The following is a 22,868-nucleotide window of genomic DNA, read 5'->3' as shown; positions in this document are numbered from 1 at the left end:
GAATTCTGGTGCCTCCTCTAATCCCCACACCGCATCAACCCCCAGGCTCGGAAATCCTTTCGGCGGGGGCAGAAATGGCAATCCATCCCGCCCAGTGTGAAGTTGGTCACTTCAACACCGCCCCATCTCCTTCCGAACACAGAGGTGTGCCTGGGACCATCCAATACCTCAGAAAATACAAAGTCTCTGCCGTAGCAAAAGCCAGTAATGCCCAGGCCAGCTTGTGATACGCGGGCCTCTGAAACGCGCCCCTGGCCGGCGCGTGCAATATCACCAAGAACCTCCTCCAACAGAAAGAGCAGAGGCCGCGATGGGGAAAATTACGGGGACACCTTTATTCACAATAGCTGCGGCGAATGCATTTCGGCCTAGTCGGCCTTCATCAGCGCCCAAGGTGTTCAGGAGGCATTACAAACATCGCTTAAAATGAGTCCCGCCTCATGATGATTGGTCATGGCTCGCTCCACCCCCAGCGTGATCGCTCACCCAAAGCAGAATTCAGTTCAATCCAGGTAGGTAATGCGGGGGCGTTGGTATATGCATATATATGTCAATTTTCAGGCTGTTTGTATGGTCCTTTTATGGTCTGGTGGGCTGTTTTTACAGTTGATTTACCTGACATTTACCACAAACATTAACATAACATAACATGTGTATTTGTAAAGCACACATTCGCCCTGAAAGGTATCTTGGTGCTGAATAACAGATGTTTATTATTACCCAACTCAATCGTATTCATTATATCGACCTCAGAAGGATGAAAGGCTGAGTGGACCCGCCGGGATTTGAACCTGTGACCATGAGTCAAACAACGGCCCCTACAGTGGATTAATTAGTCCAATAAGACACCAGACCCTGCAGCAAGCACAAATGCATGCTATCCAAGGGTGGCTCCTCCGCAAAGGCGGAGGAGCGTCGCCCCACTGCTCTCAGAGCAGAGCAGCAAAAATAGGATTATAATAACGTCGTTATTATCATTATTTTTTTGTAGCTTCAGGGCTGGGTTAGGGCAGGCAGGTCTGATGGAACAGGGGGTGGAGTGGTTTACATACTCCCTAAGTGCACCTGACTGTTTGGCGGCCCTCTTGGGCCGACCAAACAGTCATGCACACTTTGCATGTTTGCCACCATGCTGCATTACACAGCCTGTTGAGGAACATGCAAAGCCTCCCTGTGGCGCTCAGACCAATCACAACGCTGCATTGCAGGAAGAAGGAAGCTGAATAGGATACAAGAGAGGCGGCGGCCAGCGAAAAGGTAAATGGTATTTATTTTAATTATATTTCTTTGCACCCCTGCCCCTCCACCGCTGTTTCCTGCCAGCCATACTTATACTCTTTATATTCATTTCTTGCAGTTTATTATGGCGCAAACCTGGCCCAAGGGTATTGGGATCCTTTACATGAGCATCAAGGAACATTACACATGGTCAGATAATTTTTTTCAGAATTATACAGCACGCCTTTAGAAGTTCCAAACTTCTGTGATTTGATAAAGTGGCCACCTTTTCTCCTTCAAATGGACCTTTTTTGGTTCCCTTTCCCAATTTTGGGCACAAAGCAGGAGAAAAAAGGCATAGCCAACATTTCTTCAGAAATGCGAAGAATGCATCAATCTGAATTCAATGCACAAATGTGTTCCTGGGAAAAGGGTGTGGTCAGTAATGCTGTCATATATTTGGTGGGTGCCAGGTCATGCCTATATTGATTGCCCCCCACCACTTGATCCTCTAGGCTACATTATAGCCTGCATGGAGAACATGCCGAGGCCCCCAGTCCCTGGCTAAGCATCAAACCACGGCGCTCAGAGCAATCACAACACTGCATTGCAGCATTGTGATTTGACAGGGGAGCCTGGGTGCTTACCAATCACAACGCTGTACTTCTTGCAGATGACATGTCAGTGGGGACAGAGAATTCCACAACGTTGGGCCTAAAAGGAAAAAGCTCGGCCTCCTTCCACCCCACTACCATTGCCTAGATCTTTGTCGGACAGCACTGGAAAACAGAGAAAGCCCCAAGCACCCGCCCCCCCACCACACACACAGAAGCACACACAAATCCCTAAATATATACTTATATATTTAATCACTTCAGTGTGATTTGTACATGCTCAGGTGCACCATGTGCAACATAACAAAGCAGATTTGCACATGACACTAGAAGAGCTAGTTCTGGACCAGACCAAGTTCTGTAAATTAGTGTGCTAGACCATCTACTTTACTGCTTGTTAGAATTAAATTCAGAAGCCTTTCTAGAGGTCAAGTGCATGTATCAATGCTTAGTAAAACCTTGATCTCTTTATATCAGATTGATAAGGGGGTTGTGACATGGTCATGGGTCGTCTGACATTTAGTACCATGGGGTATTCTGCCCGTGGCATGACTTTCTAGAAGTGGAGAGTTATAGATGTTGTTTTAAATTGTCAGTGTTTTTGTTTCTTCGTTGTTTGGAATTGTTGGCATCTTATTGCCCCAAACACAGCCAATTGCTGCCAATAGTTTCCCTGAAGAGCTGTCACCCTGCCTTTGTAGGTACGCAGATGCATGACTGTGTACATGTAATGACCAAATACTTTTATTTTCATTCTGTAATTGTACATATGATTCACCACGGAAAAAACAATGATAGGGTAGCAAATATATAAGGAAGCTGTGTTATATATGAGTTATACAAACATGCAAAACATGCTTCAGCTATGGGTACGGTTATAATATGTATGCTGCAGAAAAAGCCTGGTTCAGCATATTATCGTTGAGATCTGACTCTTCTATTCAGAATACCACCCCCTTCCCTTCCTATTGTCTTATATTGCTCAGCACCCTCCATGTCACTTACTCAGCCCTCCTCTCCCTTCTAAGCCTCATATCTTCCTTTTTCCCCTCTCTGGACACCATGATCTCTTAAATGTGCTCTCTCTCTGTTTCTGTACCAGCAGTGACGAAGGATTCCAAGGGGTCCCTTCCTCAGTTATGGACAATATTCTTCAAGACCTCAAGAACTGGGAGAAGGTAAGATCAGCAGGTGTATTGTCTGCCAAACTCACTGACTGCTGGGCACACTGCTTGCTGGGCACATTAACAGCTGGAAAGACATGGTTTGACATCGGAGATGCTTCCCAGTTGTCTCTCCATTAACCCAGCATCACACTCAGCTAGCAATTGCATATCCAGGACAACAATTGAGTCTTGCAGTGGTATGGATGTGAGGTTACTAGATGACTGTCACTAAGGATGCAGTGCTCCACATCTGGGCTTCCCTTTTACAAATAATTATATTCAGGTGTATTAATTATATTGGCTCAACTGAAGTGGACCAGGAGTACAACTCGCAAAATGCATTAGGCCTACAAAAAAAAGCCCAGGGCCTGAACACAGTGTCCTTGGTGACTTGAAGTTATTGGGCAACTCTATGCTAAGAACATCACAACTGAAACTGACACCAGGGCAAGCCCAGCCACATACCATATTGTGAGGAGTCCCCCTGTGCTGTAATGCCCTAGGAGTGTGTTTTTTGGATTTTCTTCAATGTGTTTGTCATGGTCACAACCATGAAAATCAAAAAAGTGTTAGGTGGAATACTTCAATCTGATAGAGACTTCTAGCTGCAGATTCCTTACCTTTGATTTTTTCAGGCGTCAGGCTGGATCCGGAAACTTTTGCTGAGCAATACCCCTAGCGTGCGCTGTCGGGTGACTCCATTTGGCTCAGCGTGATGGCGTCGGTTATGATGTTGCAGTATCTATATACAGTACATAGGAACAGTGGTCCCAGTAAACCGAAGAATGCATATAAAAGAACCAACGAGTTACATACAATTAGAAAAAGAAACGTAGTATGCTTGATGTACAGTGTTATTTAATCCCCATGGACCAAGACGTTTCCTAAGCGAGCAAAACGATTGAATACGGAGCAATTCATGACCAACGTAGTGACTACATGAGATTTAAACCTATTTCAAGGCCCTGCAGACTAACCCGGAATGGCCTTTTTTCACTCCTTCATGGATCAGTACCATCCCAAGTGATAAAACTCGCTCGCCAGTCTGGAGCCTACGTGCCCTTCATCTTCTCCTCAGTCCCAAATTCATGGGCTACTTATGGTAATCATCCCCCTCGTACACTCCTGTCCTGAGGAAGACCCCGGCATAAAGGACACACTTACCTACTATTCTCAAGGGGTCGAAATGTCGACAACCGCCATACTAGACAGTTTGACCTACAACGATTCATCACTGTGATTCTGTTTTAAACTATGGCAATCTAACGTTTGGATATATTGTGAATAACCTGGCTCTAAATATGAGCCCTCTTGTTTTGTAAACATTTGATTTTGTGAATCAAACGCTGTTTCACTCACTCCCTCATCCTCACTTCAATCACTATACCCTCACCCCTCTTCCCTTTTCCCCTGGGGCACTACTTTAAACTGTGTTAGCAAATGTTATGAACTTCTGTTATTAAATAACACTGTCCATCAAGCATACTACGTTTCTTTTTCTAATTGTATGTAACTCGTTGGTTCTTTTATGTGCACTAATTTGTTTACTGGGACCACTGTGCCTATGTACTGTTCTATACCCAGGTCCCAGTGATGTCATTTGGGTTTACCCTTCTATAGTAGCTGTATCTATATAGGCGGCACCCAGGCGTGCAACGTCAGTTCTTTTCTTTTCGTGACAGTTAAGCGTCGATCCAGGAAGAGCTACCCCTCTGTCGGTATTTAATAGGCCTTGTCTCATCTTTTTGTCAAACTCAGAATTTTTCCAAATTCTTGTGCGAGTATGTCTTGAGGAAGACAGGATTCAACCGTGCGGTGCCTGCCACCGCATGATGTTGGTTACCTATCCCCGCCTCGTCTGTCTCCGGTGTATCGAGCGTGACCACGATTCGAAGTCGTGCTCGGACTGTTGGGCTATGGCTCTGAAGGCCTTGCACGAGCGGGCTGTGAAGCTCCTTGCGGCCCATCCAGCAAGACTCCGTGGAGGTCCCAGTCTGATCAAAGAAGAGGATGTCGTGTGACCGCTCACGGAGCCCAAAGTCCTCTTCGTCTCACTCGAGGTCCTCAGGACACTTGGGGAGGAGACACAAGAAGTAGAAGTCCAAGCGAACTTCATCTTCATCTCGACTGTCGTCTGTCGACGAAAGAGGTAAGGAGCACCAACGCTCTAGGCACGGTTCTGCGGAGCTGGAGCCGGGATCGACTTTGTGCCTTTGAGGAAATATGAATTTTGTGATCAGTTATGTCCCCTATCGTAGACCCCAACGGCTCCATGTACATGCTATAAGTACATGTATGTTCCCTCCTGCTCCAGTTTTGAAGACGCAAATATATGTGCGTCCACCGTCAACATGTCCTCTTTCAGATCCGCCATGAATGGGTCAGATATTCCACTCCTAAGTATGAAAGGCCAACGACTTTATGTGGTTCGCTTTCCACATTTTACAGATTCAGGCGAGTAGGCCCGAATTCTGTCATCAAGCCTTTTCCTGCCTCCTGCCTCTGAAAGCTCCAGTCTGAGCCTGCATCTGTGACCATGAACTTTGTCCTACTCCCTGCGCGGCTAACGGTGCCTGATCCAGCCCGTCGCCTGCCAAAAACTGTATTTCACCTTCAAGATTATCTCCCCCCGCTCCTCATCCGATGCATTCCTGTCTAGTAGTTTAGGTAAACATTCCTCCAGCTACCGCGCAAAGGGCCAGGCCTCGCTGTCCTCATGCAAGTAATTCATAGCCCTGTTACCATGGAATATTCCTACCCCCTCGCATCTAGTGTAGACACTTAGACGCTTGTACACGCACTAACAGTCAGTATAGTCAGTATAGAATAAGATTCTATCCTAAGAGACCTCTCTTTTGGATAACACAGTTCTTTAAACATAGGATACTAGATATGATTTGGGATTAGGTTGACATAACCCCAGACTTCTGTCTCCACATGTAGAGCTAAATGTCAAGTCCCCTTCACCCTCTAGTTGCACGTCAATCACACGTCATGCGGCTGCGCGCGCATCTCTGCCAAATATTTCTGCTGACATTGCAGGATTCTCTTATGGATCCACCCACTTGTGACATCATGTATGATGACGTTTATTAAATTACGCCCATATATACGCCTCTATTAGCTACGTATGCACAGTTTATCTGTACTATCAGCTGTTACGCCTCTTGCATCTGTTTCACTGTAATGTATTTTCTATAAAACTGCCTATCTGTCAATAATATATGCCCTTCCTTCCTGAACTTTCGTGGTGATGGAATAGAATGCCTACAATTCGAATTGTATTCCTTTGTATAGGAATAAAGCCTTTTAAAAACCTCTAATACCACGGATTCTGCCTCTTATATTTACTGAGTTATTCTTAATAGACTTTACCGCATAAAAAATAGTACCGGTAACGAAATATTTACCACATAAATTGGCGCCCGAACAGGGACACTTTCTCATCTCACGCGCCGGCGGTGCGTTGCAGGCCCGGTCTCCTGCCACAGCTGAACGGACAAAAACGCGTACCTGCAGGAGTTCCTGTATCTCCCTCCGGCCAAGCGGGGACGACTGAGGCTGCGATAAACACCCAGACGAGGCGGTGAGAAGTGCGAAGTATCCCGACCAGAGCCTAGCTGAGAGAGCAAGATCCGAGGTATACAGAGGCCCACCAGGTTCCGAAGTTCCGAAGTTCCGAGTCCAGTCGAGTCCAGTCCGGTCCAGTTTCAGTTCCGTTCCGAGGCCTTCCGTTCCGAGCTACCCGGTGAGTACCATTACCGGGGAGGCATTTAACGTGCACATAGTCTGTGCCGGTCAAGACGGGTTTAGGTACACAAATCCGGTCTGCACTGTTTTAGCAGTGTATCTGTACTGTTTAGCAGTATATATAGTATGTTTTGCATATAAATAAGTATAAATAAGTATTATCTAGTGTCAGTATAATGTCAGTAACTAGTTTTCTATTAGTTATCATTGTTCGTAAAACTGTTAAGTGTTAAATGTTTTAAATACGTTCTATATATTGTGGTGTGAATGACTGTTCATTATTGTGTTTTCCTGTATAAAGTGTGTTCTAGTAATACGGTCTAAAAATGCCGCTCTTTTCGAAACTAAGACAGATCAAAACTAGAAAAGGTGTACTCGAAGAAGCTGTTCCCATCCCACCTAGGGACACTCCAGGGTACTTTATGTATCATAAACATGGCCTAGATGCCGTATTATTTCTTGATTTATGGGTGGACTACACCAAAGAATTACCAGAGAGTCAGAGATGGCCCGCAGCGGGGACCTGGGATGCAGATTGCATCATGAGAGTAGAAGAAGAATTATGGAAAAAGAAAGCCAGACAGTCACAGAAAGATGCCATTGAATTATGGCGTAAAGAATCATATAGACGTACGGAAAAAGCACTCAGACAGGAAGAGAAAGGTAGAGAGAATTCAAATAAAACCCGAGAAAATCTATTACTTGAGGAAGGTACCCGAGTAAAATCAGAACAAGTAGATAGACAAAGAAACGCTCTTATGAATGGTATGTATCCTCTTCTGGCCGAAGGATTACCTAAGGCCACTCCGGAAATACCAAAAGATTTAACTCCTCCATTACTCCCGATAAAAGCACATCCTAAAGCACATCCCAAAACAGCAAAGGACGTTTTCCTTTCCTCCTATTTAGATGACGCAGCTCCCGAGTATGCTAATGCCATACCACCCATACCGCTTGCCGATGGTGTTCAACACCAAGAGCATCCTTCTGTGCCCCCGCAGCAACAGACTCCTATGCCAGTCCCGTCCGTTTCTACAGTTTTTCCCGCGTCTACAATCTCTATCCTACGCCCAACGAATCCTTTCGTGCCTAGCACCTCAGATGGTGCTACAGGAGGTACGACAGACATGTTTGCCACACCGCCGCGAAATAAACAGACCCTTAGAGATTTAGCACTACAACGTACACCCCAGCTAGCGACATCAGACATGTTTAAAGAACAGCTTGTGGATTGTAGATACGACCCAGTACCAGGTAGACAGGATAAATTGCTCATATCATCACTACGTATAAGACGAGCTACATTATATTTAATGACGATACCAGGAATGGGTGAATACCTAGACAATATATATCGCTTTGTCCAAACAGGGCAAGGTCCAGAAAGTATTAACAAAGCTATGGAATATCAGAAAGTGGATGTCCAAAGACAACTACTACGTTTCTTCATAAATTGTGTAATCAGGAATCAAGACAGACCTGGGGCAGATCACGATACCATGCAAAGACTTGCCAAATGGGGTCAGAACATATCAGAAGAGAAACACGATAGACAGGCGTGTATAATCGCCATGTGTCGAAAGATCCGCAAGGAAGTAGAACGAATACATAAAGAGAGACGAGAAACAGACAGAGTAGAATCAGAAGAAGAGGAGGAGCAAGAATCAGAGCAATTAGATACGATAGCTTATGTAGGTAGAGGAAGACCCCATAATAATACTAGAGGTTTTAATGACGCGATACGTCCAATACGTCCAGAATATAATAGACATTTTCCAAACCCTATGCTAAATACGAAATCACCTGAACACCTATTCCAAGCCGCTGATAAATTACTCCGAGATCGAAGGGGGTACCATATGCTCGATTCCATGGACGAACAAGAATTAGCCAGGTCAGCAGTACAATGGGCTGACAGTCCCGGCGAATACAATGATGATGTACTTGCACACACGTTTCTGAATCTAGATCCATATGAACAGCGCTTAGCTAGTATATACATGATTCAACACCTCCTTATTTTATATAAAAGCCAACACTCCGATCCAGGACCCTTACCTGACATATTGACAGAACTACTCACGAATACATGGAGAGGGTCAGGTACTGATTTGATTAAAGAAATTCTAGAATCCCGAAACCAATATTTAAATTTCGTATGCCCAGAACACGTTCCAGTTCCCATCATGGGAAGAAAAATGTATCACATAGATAGACAGAATCCGTTACGCGAAGTGCACCCAATAAGAGGTGCCGGCGATAATTTTACACGCGTGTTTGTGTACACGCCTATAACTAAACTGGAATTATTAGAAATGAAGAAAGTAGTGCCCAGCCATGACAAGGACCCAGCAGGTTTCCACCGTGAGATAAAAGATATGTTACTCATGGGAGAGTATACCTACCCCGATATTATGAAAATATTAAAAGTCCTATTACCCGCCGGTGTTTATGAGAAACTCAAAGAAAAGGAATGGGAGGTGGGAGACCAAAAGATAGATTGGACAGCATTAGAAAACGAAGAAAAGGCCCGAGCTGCAGGAGCAGGGCTTGGGGAAAAGACTACAGCACTAGCAGGATTACTAATACAGGTATTGCCACGTTTATTAACTACGAAAAAGGAAGACTGGGGTGCAATCTCAGCCTGTAAACAAAAACCAGATGAAGACACTAGTGATTTCTATTCCCGATTTGAAAAATGTTTTGGTATAAATAGTGGCATAAAAGCCAGTAGCGAGTCATATCCACATCTGTTTGTGACAAAATTAGTTGAAAATTCTCTGCTACAAGTCAAGAATAGAGTATTGAAGTTCGAAAGTACCTGGCAAGGTAATACCCCATCACAGATGTTACAGATGTTACAATATCATCACAATAGAATTAGAGAAGAACAAGAACACGAACAAAGACGTATGAAAGATACAAAAATGAAAATGCTTGTGTCACAGTCAGTTCCAGCCGATAGTCATCAAAAGGGTGATTCCGCAGGTCCTGCGAAAGGGACATGCAACTATTGTAAACAACCAGGTCATTATATACACGATTGTCCAGTCCTGAAACATAATATTGCCACAGGTAGAACCAATGAGAGACCACGTCCACCTAGACAGGATCAGAATCAACAACAAATGCCTCAGCATGCACAACCTAGGTTAGCTCCGCAACAACTAGCTCCGCAACAGGCAGCTCCACAACAGATCGTAGCACCACCACAAGCGCAGCCTATTGCTGCAACTCAAGCAACAACACAACAGATGTATCAGTACGCACAAACAGATTATCCCGATTATCAGCGATACTCATGAAATAGCCTAGAGAGGGAAGTTGGCTTACCCCTTATTGAGGTTCCTGTAGACCAAGAGGGACCTTATGTACATAGTGAACTATTAGGGGAAGACAGAAAGTTTTTACTTGATACAGGGGCAAGCAGAACAACTATAAGACGCAGTGAAGTTCCAGGGGCACCCCTCTCAGGCTCACAGAATATTTCCCTTGGATTCTCAGGAAAACCTATAATTAATGACGTAACACAACCTCTTCCACTTACAGTCGGTCCATTGACACGTACTACAGATTTATTGCTTACTAAATCATGTCCAGAAAACTTGTTAGGTATAAAAACATTGAAAGCTCTAGGAGCCATAATATGTTGTTCTCCGGAAGGAGTACGACTATTTTTACGTGACTTTAAAGGTCACTACATATCCAGAGACATGGATCACCGACTGCAGAATTTACCTACACATTTATGGGCACAAGGCCCCACTGATGTTGGTTGCATGAACATTACACCATATCGCGTTACACTGAAAACAGGAATAGTACTACCACGAATGCGACAATACAAGTTACCACCAGATGCTGTAGTGGCTTTACTGCAAATCATTGACGAGCTCATTGCACAAGGAGTGGTTGTCGAAACCGACTCCAATGTATGTAATTCCCCGATAATTCCGATTCTTAAAAGAACGGATCCAAAGGCACCACCAGTATATCGATTAGTTATTAATCTGCGCGAATTAAATAAATGTATTGTACCACAATACCCTGTGGTCCCAGATATCTCTTCATTACTCACAGCTATTGACTCAGAAGCAACGTTCTTCACTGTAATTGATCTCAAGAATGCTTTCTTTAGTGTCCCAATCGATCCGGAAAGTCAATATCTGTTCGGATTCAGTTTAAATGGACGAAGTTTTAAATTCACACGCGCACCTCAAGGATTTACAGAAAGTCCCAGCATCTATAGCCAAGCACTGAAACGAGAACTTGACAGTATACACATGCCAGTTAACACTGCCTTGCTTCAATATGTCGATGATCTGCTGATCACCGCCCGAAGCGAACCTGAATGTGAAACAGCGTCACTGACGGTTTTAAAATTTCTGGCCGACAAGGGGCACAAGGTGTCCCCTTCTAAGCTGCAATTCTGTGTCCAGCGAGTTGTTTACCTTGGGCACTCGCTGTCCAAGGAGGGAAGGCAGCTTACATCCGATCGCATCCAGTTAATTACTAACATGCCACCACCTAAGACACAAAAGGAGGTGCGGGCTTTTATAGGCCTCACTTCATACTGTAGGCAGTGGATCCCTCAATATGCATTTCTAGCAAAACCACTCATCCAGTTGACAACACAGGAGGCAGCCACGTCGACTGTCCTCCCTTGGACTCAAGAACATACACACGCCTTTGAAAGCTTAAAGAAAGCTTTATGCCAAGCACCTGTCCTAGCAACACCATGTTACAATAAACAGTTTACACTCTTTGTTACAGAACGCGAAGGTACTGCTTTGTCAGTACTCACTCAGGAACAAGCAGGATCACACAAACCATGTGCTTATTTCTCTAGTACATTAGATCCAGTAGCTCAGGCACTTCCAGCGTGCCTGAAATCGGTGGCAGCAACAGCTTTAGCAATCAGACAAAGCGATGCCATAGTGCTAGGACATCAATTGACAGTACAAGTACCACACGCAGTAGAGGTTCTCTTGAACCGCACACAAACACAACACTTGACTATAGCGAGACTCACCGGTTACGAATTGACATTGTTTCAGCCACACATAGAAATCAGACGTTGTAATACGTTAAATCCTGCCACACTGTTACCAGTAGGCGGAACAGATCCATTGGCACATGATTGTGTCGAAGTTATCACTATCACGACAAAACCCAGACAAGACTTGACAGATATCCCTTTGTCAGATCCAGACTTGACATTATATGTAGATGGTTCATGCATGAGAACAAGTACAGGAGAGTTAGTGGCCGCTTACGCAGTCACAACAGACACTGAAGTCATTGAAACAAACTGTATTAACACTTTGTCAGCTCAAGCAGCAGAGCTCATCGCTCTGACACAAGCCTGTATTCAAGCCACAAATAAAAAAGTCAACATATACACAGATTCACGTTATGCATTCGGAGTCGTCCATGACTTCGGCGTACTGTGGCGAGAGAGAGGTTACTTAACTTCTCACGGTGCCCACATCCAACACGGACCCCTCATTCAAGCCCTATTAGACGCGATTCATCTACCTACTACAATATCGATTATGAAATGCAAAGCCCATACAAAGGTTACCGATATCATTTCTCAGGGTAATGACCTAGCTGACAGAACAGCTAAACAGACTGCTCAGAATCAGACTCACACAACTGACATGACAAAGACAATAGTTCCGACACCAACACATTGCATGACAGTTAAGGATCCCGCTCTTGATGTAATTGACAAACAGACACATGCTACACCAGAAGAAATAAAGAAATGGACTGAACTAGGAGGGATCCAAACAGATCAAGGATGGATGACGAAGGAAAAATCTATATGGTTTCTTCCCGACTCAATGGTCCAAGTCATCATTAACACAATACATAGTCCAGCGCACCTAGGAGAAAAAGCTATGCTAGACAGTATTCAGCACCTTTGGTTCAACAAACATTTACGAGCAGCAGCTAAACAAAAAGTTCGTACCTGTATGATATGTTGTCAGTTTAATCCAGGTAAAAGCATCCCCGTAGAACAGGGTGGATTTCAAACTCCCGATCATGCTTTTGAAGTCCTCCAGATGGATTATATCCAGATGGAACGATGTCGAGGATTCAAATATGTTCTCGTAGTTGTCTGTGCTCTTTCCCGTTGGACAGAAGCATACCCGGTTTCAGATTACACTGCCCCGACTACTGCCAAACAGTTAGTTCGAGAATTCTTCCCACGGTACGGTTTACCACGTGTTGTCTACTCAGATAACGGCCAGCCGTTCTCATCCGAATTAATGAAACACGTTTCCCTTCTATTAGGCTACCAATGGAGATTCCACTGTGTCCGACATCCCGAGGCGGCAGATCTCTTGGAACGCCATAATCAAACTCTGAAAATTAGATTGTCCAAAATATGTAGAGAGAAAGGAGTCGATTGGATAGTAGCCTTACCAGTTGCGCTCTTTTACATGAGAATGGTAGCACATTCTCGAACAGGGCTATCCCCGTATGAGGTGATCTTCGGTAGACCACCAAATATGTGGGGGACGCCTATACCTCGCAAAATCACTGATGTTGACTGTAATATGCTGACAGATTACCTGGCTTCCTTGATGTCTGCACTACAATCTTGTCGTTCACAGGTATCCGCAGCTTTTCCCGATAATACTGAGGTGAAGCCCCATGACGTGGTTCCTGGGGACCTGGTGCTGGTCAGGAATTTTGACCGGAAGACCCAACTGGATCCTAGGTGGAAGTCACCGAAGTTGGTTCTACTCACCACAAGGACAGCCGTGAAAATCGAGGGACGGAAAGGGTGGTTGCACTCGAGTCATATCAAGAAATTTTATGGACTACCATCCGGTGTAGATACTCAACCCTGTATTCCCTCACAGACAGACTCAAAGCTCCCCTTGGCTGAATTAACAAAACCAGAACTTTATAAACTAAAATTGAGGTCTAGTAAGTCAGACAATTTGATTGTTTAAGTCCTCTCCAAGGTGAATCGGTTGAATTTGTCTCTGACATGTATCCTCTAGATCGGAATAGAGAAAGAAATCATCAGATGCAGCTCAAGAAGCATGCGTATTGTAAATCATTTCGTAGTCACTGCACAGTAACATTATTAATTTTGTTTTTTCTAAGTCTTCTGATCATCATTGTCAGCATCCTATTGCACATGTATTACCCTATTCTTAAACGTGCTTACAATGTAACTGCAGAACATTCTTTTAGCGAATTACCTCCGCATGAGTTGTCCTATAGATTTGCGCTGCGCAACAACACATTCATTAGTATGTTACATCATTCCCATCAAACCAGCAATGCCACAAATTGTTGGATATGTGGCCGACTCCCTCCCTATCAGAACTATAAGGGAGTTTTGCCCCTCTTTCCCTATCCGTTCACACACAATGGCTCCTGTGGAGCATGGTTTAGTTTGATTAATTCCCTAGATTCAAATTCCGCAGTTTATCAAGACAACTGGGTATGGGGAAACCTGAACTTAGTATTGCTTAAAGTCTGCTACCCTAACAAGGAGGGACTTCCCAAAGGAACAGGAACTGATCTAGAAAATGAAGTATATGGATTAGGTAATTTTACACTTAACCTCATGATCCTGAACGTTGAATCTGAAGCTACACCAATCTTGCCCGCCATGTCAGTATTCCCAGTAAAAGGGGAATTATGTATAAGAAAGAATGGCTCCATACACATGGGCCATAGTAAATGCACCACTGTAATAAAATTCAGTGATCAAGGCAAGTCTACATTTAGAGCTTCCCGTCATTCCTACTTTATATGTGGCCAGACCGCATATATACGTCTACCTTTAGATTGGGATGGTACCTGTTACATAGCATTCCTTCTGCCACCTGTTTTCCTAGCTCCTCCTGATTATCATAGAAATACCCATTTAGTACACAAGAGACAGCAGAGAGATCTCCCAATTGTCGATTACACTGAAACAGCATGGGAAAAATACACAGATTTCAATAAAGGTTTCTTTCCCTATATAGGTACAGTCACTAATAGTAAGCTGATACGTAGATTAACCAGAACCCTTGAAGCAGTAGTGAACAAAACTATTTCCGCCTTAGGCAATTTAACAGAAGAGCAGTCTGCTATGCGGATTGTTGTGCTTCAAAATCGTCTTGTCCTTGACGTCATCCTGGCCGATAGGGGCGGAGCTTGTAGGGTCATCGGATCAAGTTGCTGCATTTTCATACCAGAAAATTCGCCGTCAGTATATAAAGCCATAACCCGCCTTCATAAGATTGTAAGCCAGATACACCAGAGTCCAGGCACCTGGACTTGGTCCGGTTGGTTCTGGGGCGTGTTGTCAGCCTGGGGATGGAGAATCCTATCCTTCCTAGGTATTGGCTTTCTCATACTATTCAGTTGCTGCTTATGTCTACAATGTGGGCCAGCGATTTGTGGTCTGTGTGCCACCTCGTGTATCTCACATCCAAGTTTTCGTTCAAAATACCGGAAGAAGAAAGAAGAACAAATGATGCTATATGAACAGATCGATGGCTTGATGAAGATCGATATCTCCTGAGGGTCCGTAGGGGACAAGGAGGGAATGAGGAAATATGAATTTTGTGATCAGTTATGTCCCCTATCGTAGACCCCAACGGCTCCATGTACATGCTATAAGTACATGTATGTTCCCTCCTGCTCCAGTTTTGAAGACGCAAATATATGTGCGTCCACCGTCAACATGTCCTCTTTCAGATCCGCCATGAATGGGTCAGATATTCCACTCCTAAGTATGAAAGGCCAACGACTTTATGTGGTTCGCTTTCCACATTTTACAGATTCAGGCGAGTAGGCCCGAATTCTGTCATCAAGCCTTTTCCTGCCTCCTGCCTCTGAAAGCTCCAGTCTGAGCCTGCATCTGTGACCATGAACTTTGTCCTACTCCCTGCGCGGCTAACGGTGCCTGATCCAGCCCGTCGCCTGCCAAAAACTGTATTTCACCTTCAAGATTATCTCCCCCCGCTCCTCATCCGATGCATTCCTGTCTAGTAGTTTAGGTAAACATTCCTCCAGCTACCGCGCAAAGGGCCAGGCCTCGCTGTCCTCATGCAAGTAATTCATAGCCCTGTTATCATGGAATATTCCTACCCCCTCGCATCTAGTGTAGACACTTAGACGCTTGTACACGCACTAACAGTCAGTATAGTCAGTATAGAATAAGATTCTATCCTAAGAGACCTCTCTTTTTGGATAACACAGTTCTTTAAACATAGGATACTAGATATGATTTGGGATTAGGTTGACATAACCCCAGACTTCTGTCTCCACATGTAGAGCTAAATGTCAAGTCCCCTTCACCCTCTAGTTGCACGTCAATCACACGTCATGCGGCTGCGCGCGCATCTCTGCCAAATATTTCTGCTGACATTGCAGGATTCTCTTATGGAGCCACCCACTTGTGACATCATGTATGATGACGTTTATTAAATTACGCCCATATATACGCCTCTATTAGCTACGTATGCACAGTTTATCTGTACTATCAGCTGTTACGCCTCTTGCATCTGTTTCACTGTAATGTATTTTCTATAAAACTGCCTATCTGTCAATAATATATGCCCTTCCTTCCTGAACTTTCGTGGTGATGGAATAGAATGCCTACAATTCGAATTGTATTCCTTTGTATAGGAATAAAGCCTTTTAAAAACCTCTAATACCACGGATTCTGCCTCTTATATTTACTGAGTTATTCTTAATAGACTTTACCGCATAAAAAATAGTACCGGTAACAAAATATTTACCACACCTTCCTCCCTTTCTGGGAGCCGGACCGACACCCGTTCAAATTAGAGTTTTACGAGGCCAGGTGCAGAGAATTTGAGCGGGCCGACCCCTCTGGTAAGCCCTCAGGCCCCATGGGGTCGGAAGTGGCCCCATCGGATTCTACGCCGTTGACTCCGACCATGGCGCCGGTGGGGCCTCAGGGGTCCAATCCCGGATCCGGGTAGACCCCTGTCGTGCCATCGCAACCTCCTCCGGCGTTGGCCCTGAAGTCAGTGCCTTTGGTGCCACCGGTGCCCATCGGCAGTACCAGCTCCATCCTTATCCCTGATAACACGGAGTCCGTACTATGTCGCTCAACGTTGATTCCTGCCCTGATTGAGCCTAGGGGTTCTATGTTGTTGTCTGAACACTATGAGGATGTGTTAGGCTCAGGAAGGATATGGGAGGGGTCTATGGACCCTTTGGAGCACCAGGATGACTCTGCAGAGCAGTTGGACTGGTATTACAGAATTCTGCCAAAGCCAGTGAACTGCACACTTCTCCAGAAACTAGCATGCTCTCGCTGCCAACTGTGGCTACGGAGGAGGGGGCATCCTATGCTATGGTGGTTAAAAGATGAAAATAGATGTCCCGCACCTTGCAGTTCATCACGAGTTGCACAGCTGTGTATACTGAGTGTTCCAAATGATTCACTTTCACCAAAGTCTTTCCACAATTGATCCATGTTTATTTTCATTATATATCCAAGTTTCATCGTCACGCCAGGGTTACGAGATTCGTTAAAACTTATGCATATAATTACTTCATGATTGCCCATCCAGGCCTAAACATGCGCAATGATCTGAATCTCGAATCCTCCACATTGTATAAGAATTACGTCACACCCAATGCATTTCGGTAAAACCTTCGTCAGGGGTATATGAAAAAGTGACTCGTGCATGATCCGGCAATCCTCAATATCGATGACTTAATGAGATGATCCTTGGCGTGACCTTCCTATGATCCTTTTTGTTTTGACATTTTATTCGTGGGGTGCTAACAGGTGGAACGGTAGTAATACGTTTTCAGCAGAATACTGAAGCACACCCTGTTTTAATGAATGATTCATTTTGACTTTAATCCGATTTAGCGTGCATCACTCATTGAGTGCTCCGTTCCATTAGCACACATTGCATTAAATCATGAAAATAGATGTCCCGCACCCTGCAGTTCATCACGAGTTGCACAGCTGTGTATACTGAGTGTTCCAAATGATTCACTTTCACCAGAGTTTTTCCACAATTGATCCATGTTTATTTTCATTATTTATCCAAGATTCATCGTCACGCCAGGGTTACGAGAGTCATTAAAACTTATGCATATAATTACTTCATGATTGCCCATCCAGGCCTAAACATGCGCAATGATCTGAATCTCGAATCCTCCACATTGTATAAGAATTACGTCACACCCAATGCATTTCGGTAAGACCTTCGTCAGGGGTATATGAAAAAGTGACTCGTGCATGATCCGGCAATCCTCAATATCGATGACTTAATGAGATGATCCTTGGCGTGACCTTCCTATGATCCTTTTTGTTTTGACATTTTATTCGTGGGGTGCTAACAGGTGGAACGGTAGTAATAAGTTTTCAGCAGAATACTGAAGCACACCCTGTTTTAATGAATGATTAATTTTGACTTTAATCCGATTTAGCGTGCATCACTCGTTGAGTGCTCCGTTCCATTAGCACACATTGCATTAAATCATGAAAATAGATGTCCCGCACCTTGCAGTTCATCACGAGTTGCACAGCTGTGTATACTGAGTGTTCCAAATGATTCACTTTCACCAAAGTTTTTCCACAATTGATCCATGTTTATTTTAACTATTTATCCAAGTTTCATCGTCACGCCAGGGTTACGAGATTCGTTAAAACTTATGCATATAATTACTTCATGATTGCCCATCCAGGCCTAAACATGCGCAATGATCTGAATCTCGAATCCTCGACATTGTATAAGAATTACGTCACACCCAATGCATTTCAGTAAAACCTTCGTCAGGGGTATATGAAAAAGTGACTCGTGCATGATCCGGCAATCCTCAATATCGATGACTTAATGAGATGATCCTTGGCGTGACCTTCCTATGATCCTTTTTGTTTTGACATTTTATTCGTGGGGTGCTAACAAGTGGAACGGTAGTAATAAGTTTTCAGCAGAATACTGAAGCACACCCTGTTTTAATGAATGATTCATTTTGACTTTAATCCGATTTAGCGTGCATCACTCGTTGAGTGCTCCGTTCCATTAGCACACATTGCATTAAATCATGAAAATAGATGTCCCGGACCTTGCAGTTCATCACGAGTTGCATGGTGGTTAAAAGGGCAGCTGAGGTCCTTGGACTAGAGTGTCTTCTGTGCAGGTCTGGACTAATCTCCTGACTAAAGTGCTTCAACCTCGGGCTTCCACCCCATTTGCGCTTTAATGAAGCACTAACTGATGTCCTTCTAGGCAGGCAGTCCAAGCCTAGCACAGTGGTTCCTGTGAATAGGACAATTGCACGCCACCATCGCCCAGATCCAGGCGACCCAAAGTTCCTCAGCCAACACCCCACCCCTTAAAGCTTGGTGGTGCAGGCTTCTACATCCCAGGGTGCTTTCCCTTCCGCCTCTCATGATAGGGAATCCAAGAGGCTGGATTCATTTGGTAAGATTATGTTTTCTTCCTCCAACCTGGCATTGCGGTTGGTGAACACCGCATGCTTATTGGGCGGTTTCTCCCACTGCCTTTGGGAGTTGTGTGGTAAATAATTCTTTTTACCTTGACTGAATTTCATGCGGAATCTAAAATAAAGTAAAATAGCTCAGAATAACAAGAGGCAGAATCCGTGGGATAAGAGATTTTCTGAATGGGCTTTATTCCAAAATGGCCGACTCGAGTGGCGGCCTTCAGGTTCCGTCACCACGAGGGTTCAGGAAGTGAAGTACAATACTTTATTGACAAGAAGTAACTTTTATAGGTCTTACATTACAATGAAATGAATGCAAAAGGCGTAACAATTGATAAGAGAAGTGACATATTGGTACGTAATCGAAACTAGGCGTAATAAGGAGCAGAAAGAAACATGATTGGCTCTGATTATCATGCATAGGTGGATCTATAAGATAATACTTAACATAGATGCGCGCGCAGCAGCATGACGTGTGATTGACGTGCAACTAGGGGGTGACGGGGACTTGACATTTAGCTCTACATGTGGAGACGAGAAGTCTGGGGGGTCAAGTCAACCTAATCCCAAATCATATCTAACATCCTATGTTTAGAGAACTATGTTATCCACAAGAAAAGACTCTCGGACAGAATCTATTCTATACTGACTGTGTGCGTGTACAAGCGTCTAAGTGTCTATATGAGATGCGAGGGGCAGAAAACTTTCCATGGCAACAGGGCTATGAATTACTTGCAGGAGGACGGAAAGGCCGAGTCCTTTGCTTGTGAGCTTAGAGGAAATGTTTACCTAAATCACTGGACAGGAATGCATCGGCTGAAGAGCAAAGTAGATAATTCGAAGGTGAAATACAGCTTCTTGGCAGGCAGGCAAAACTGGCCGAGACAGGCACCGTTAGCTGCACAGGGAGTAGGACAAAGTTCATGGATACAGATGCGAGCTCAAGCTGAAGCTGTCAGAGACAGAGAGCAGGGAAGGCTTTGAGGACAGAATCGGGCCTACTTGCCTGAACTGTAAAAATGGAGTAACTTAGCCATATAAAGTCGGTGGCCTTTCATACTTAGGAATCGAATATCCAGCCCATTGATGGCGGATCTGACAGAGAACATGTTGACGGTGGACGCACATACGTTTGCGTTTTGGAAACTGGAACTGGAGGGAACATACATGTACTTGTGACATGCACATAGAACCGTTGGGGTCCAAGATAGGGGACATAACTGATCAGGAAAATCCACATTTCCACATTCCCTCCTTGTCCCCTGCTTGCCCTTCAAGAGATATCAATCTTCATCATTCCATCGATTTGCTCATGGAGCATCATTTCTTCTTCCTTCTTCTTCCGGCATTTTGAACGAGAACCTTGATATGGAATGCATGATGTGGCACACAGACCACAAATCGCTGGTCCACATTGCAGGCTTAAACAACAACTGAAGAGCATAAGAAGGCCAATACCTAGGAAGGATAGAACTCTCCATCCCCAGGCTGATATCACACTCCAAAACCACCCGGACCACGTCCAAGTGCCTGGATTTTCGTGTATCTGGCTCACAATCTTATGAAGGCGTGTTATAGCTTTATATACAGATGGCGAATTTTCTGGTATGAATATGCAGCAGCTGGATCCGATGACCCTGCAAGCTCCGCCCCTATCGGCCAGGATGACGTCAAGGACAAGAGATTCTGGAGAACAACAATTCTCATCACTGATTGTTCCTCTGTCAGATTGCCTAGGGCGGCTATAGTCTCGTTTACTACAGCTTCGAGAGTCTTGGTTAGTTTACGTATCAGCTTACTATTTGATATTGTACCTATATAGGGAAAGATGCCTTTATTGAAATCTACATACTTGTCCCATGCCGTCTCAGTATAATCGACAACTGGGAGATCTCTTCGCTCTCTATTGTGTACTAAATGAACATTCCGATAATAATCAGGGGGAGCTAGGAAAACAGGTGGCAGAAGGAATGCTATGTAACAGGTACCATCCCAATCTAGAGGCAGACGCATATATGCCGTCTGACCACATATAAAGTAAGAATGGCGAGAAGCTCTAAATGAAGATTTACCTTGATCACTATATTCTACTGTAGTAACGCATTGGCTATGGCCCATATGTATGGAACCAACTTTTCTTACACATAATTCACCCTTAACTGGAAATACTGACATAGTGGGCAGAATTAGTTCAACTTCGGATTTGACATTCAGAATCATAAGATTAGGTGTAAAATTACCTAATTTATACACTTCATTTTCTAGATCAGTTCCTGTTCTACTGGGGTGACCCTCCTTATTAGGATGACAGACTTTGAATAAAACTAGATTCAGATTTCCCCATATCCAATGTTGTTGATAAACTGCTGTGTCTGGGTCTATGGAATTTAGTAAACTAAACCATGCTCCACAGGAGCCATTGTGTGTGAACGGATGTGGAAAGAAAGGCAGAACTCCTTTGTTATTCTGATAGGGAGGGAGTCGGCCACACACCCAACAATTGGTGGCATTACTAGTCTGATGGGCATGATGTAACATACTAATGAAGGTGTTATTGCGCAGCGCAAGTCTATAAGATAATTCATGTGGCGGTAGGTCACTAAAAGAATGTTCAGCAGCAACATTATAAACATGTCTAGAAATAGGATGATATATGTGCAAAATCACACTCGTAATAATTATTAAAACACTCAATAAAAACAAAATTAATAATGTCCTCATACAGTAGCTACGCAGTGATTTACAATACGCCTGTCGTTTCAACATTTCTCGGGTATTTTCTCTACTCAGGTCCAAGGGATACATGTCGGAGACAATTCAACCGCTTCACCTTGGAGAGGACTTAAACAATCAAATTGCTCGACTGTTTGGGCCTAAGCTTTAATTTATAGCACTGAGAGTCATTCTGTTCAACAAAAGGAAGTTTTGAATCAGTCTGTGAGGGAGTGCAGGGCACAGTGTCTATATCCGAGGATAGTCCATGAAATTTCTTAACGTGGCTGGAATGTATCCATCCTTTGCGGCCCTCCACTTTCACGGCTGTTCTTGTGGTCAGCAGGACTAGCTTCGGTGTTTTCCACCTGGGCTCCAATTGGGTTTTCCGATCGAAATTCCTCACAAACACCAGATCCCCCGGAGCAACGTCATGGGGTTTCACCTCAGTGTTGTCAGGAAAAGCTGCAGCTACCTGTGAACGACAAGATTGTAGTGCAGACATCAAGGAAGCCAAGTAATCTGTCAGCATATTACAATTAACATCAGTTATTTTACGTGGTATAGGCGTCCCCCACATATTTGGTGGTCTTCCGAAGATCACCTCATACGGGGATAGCCCTGTTCGAGAGTGTGCTACCATTCTTATGTAAAATAGTGCAACTGGTAATGCTACTATCCAGTCAACACCTTTCTCCTTACATATTTTAGACAATCTGATTTTCAAAATTTGATTATGTCGTTCCACGAGACCTGCTGCCTCGGGGTGTCGGACACAGTGGAATTTCCACTGATATCCCAACAAAAGTGAGACATGTTTCATTAATTCGGATGAGAAAGGCTGGCCGTTATCTGAATATACAACACGTGGTAAACCGTACCGCGGGAAGAATTCTCGAACTAACTGTTTGGCAGTAGTCGGGGCCGTGTAATCTGAAACCGG

General features: G+C 44.2%; 1 protein-coding gene across 3 annotated transcripts in view; it reads left to right on the top strand.

Annotated features, from left to right (window-relative positions):
- Positions 1 to 22,868, top strand: part of AXDND1 (axonemal dynein light chain domain containing 1) — a 564,522-nt gene that overhangs the window by 321,761 nt on the left and 219,893 nt on the right. For 2 of the 3 annotated variants that reach the window (XM_085601801.1, XM_085601803.1), the window contains exon 15: positions 2,935 to 3,010. In XM_085601801.1, coding sequence (XP_085457927.1) covers positions 2,935 to 3,010 — 76 coding nt within the window. The remainder of the gene's footprint in view (positions 1 to 2,934; positions 3,011 to 22,868) is intronic. The other variant, XM_085601802.1, reaches the window with a different exon arrangement.

Source organism: Triturus cristatus, chromosome 4_2 (assembly GCF_964204655.1).
Source record: "Triturus cristatus chromosome 4_2, aTriCri1.1, whole genome shotgun sequence".
Classification (NCBI taxonomy): domain Eukaryota; kingdom Metazoa; phylum Chordata; class Amphibia; order Caudata; family Salamandridae; genus Triturus; species Triturus cristatus.
The sequence above is the reverse complement of the archived record's forward strand: the minus strand, read 5'-3'. Positions and strand labels throughout refer to the sequence as shown.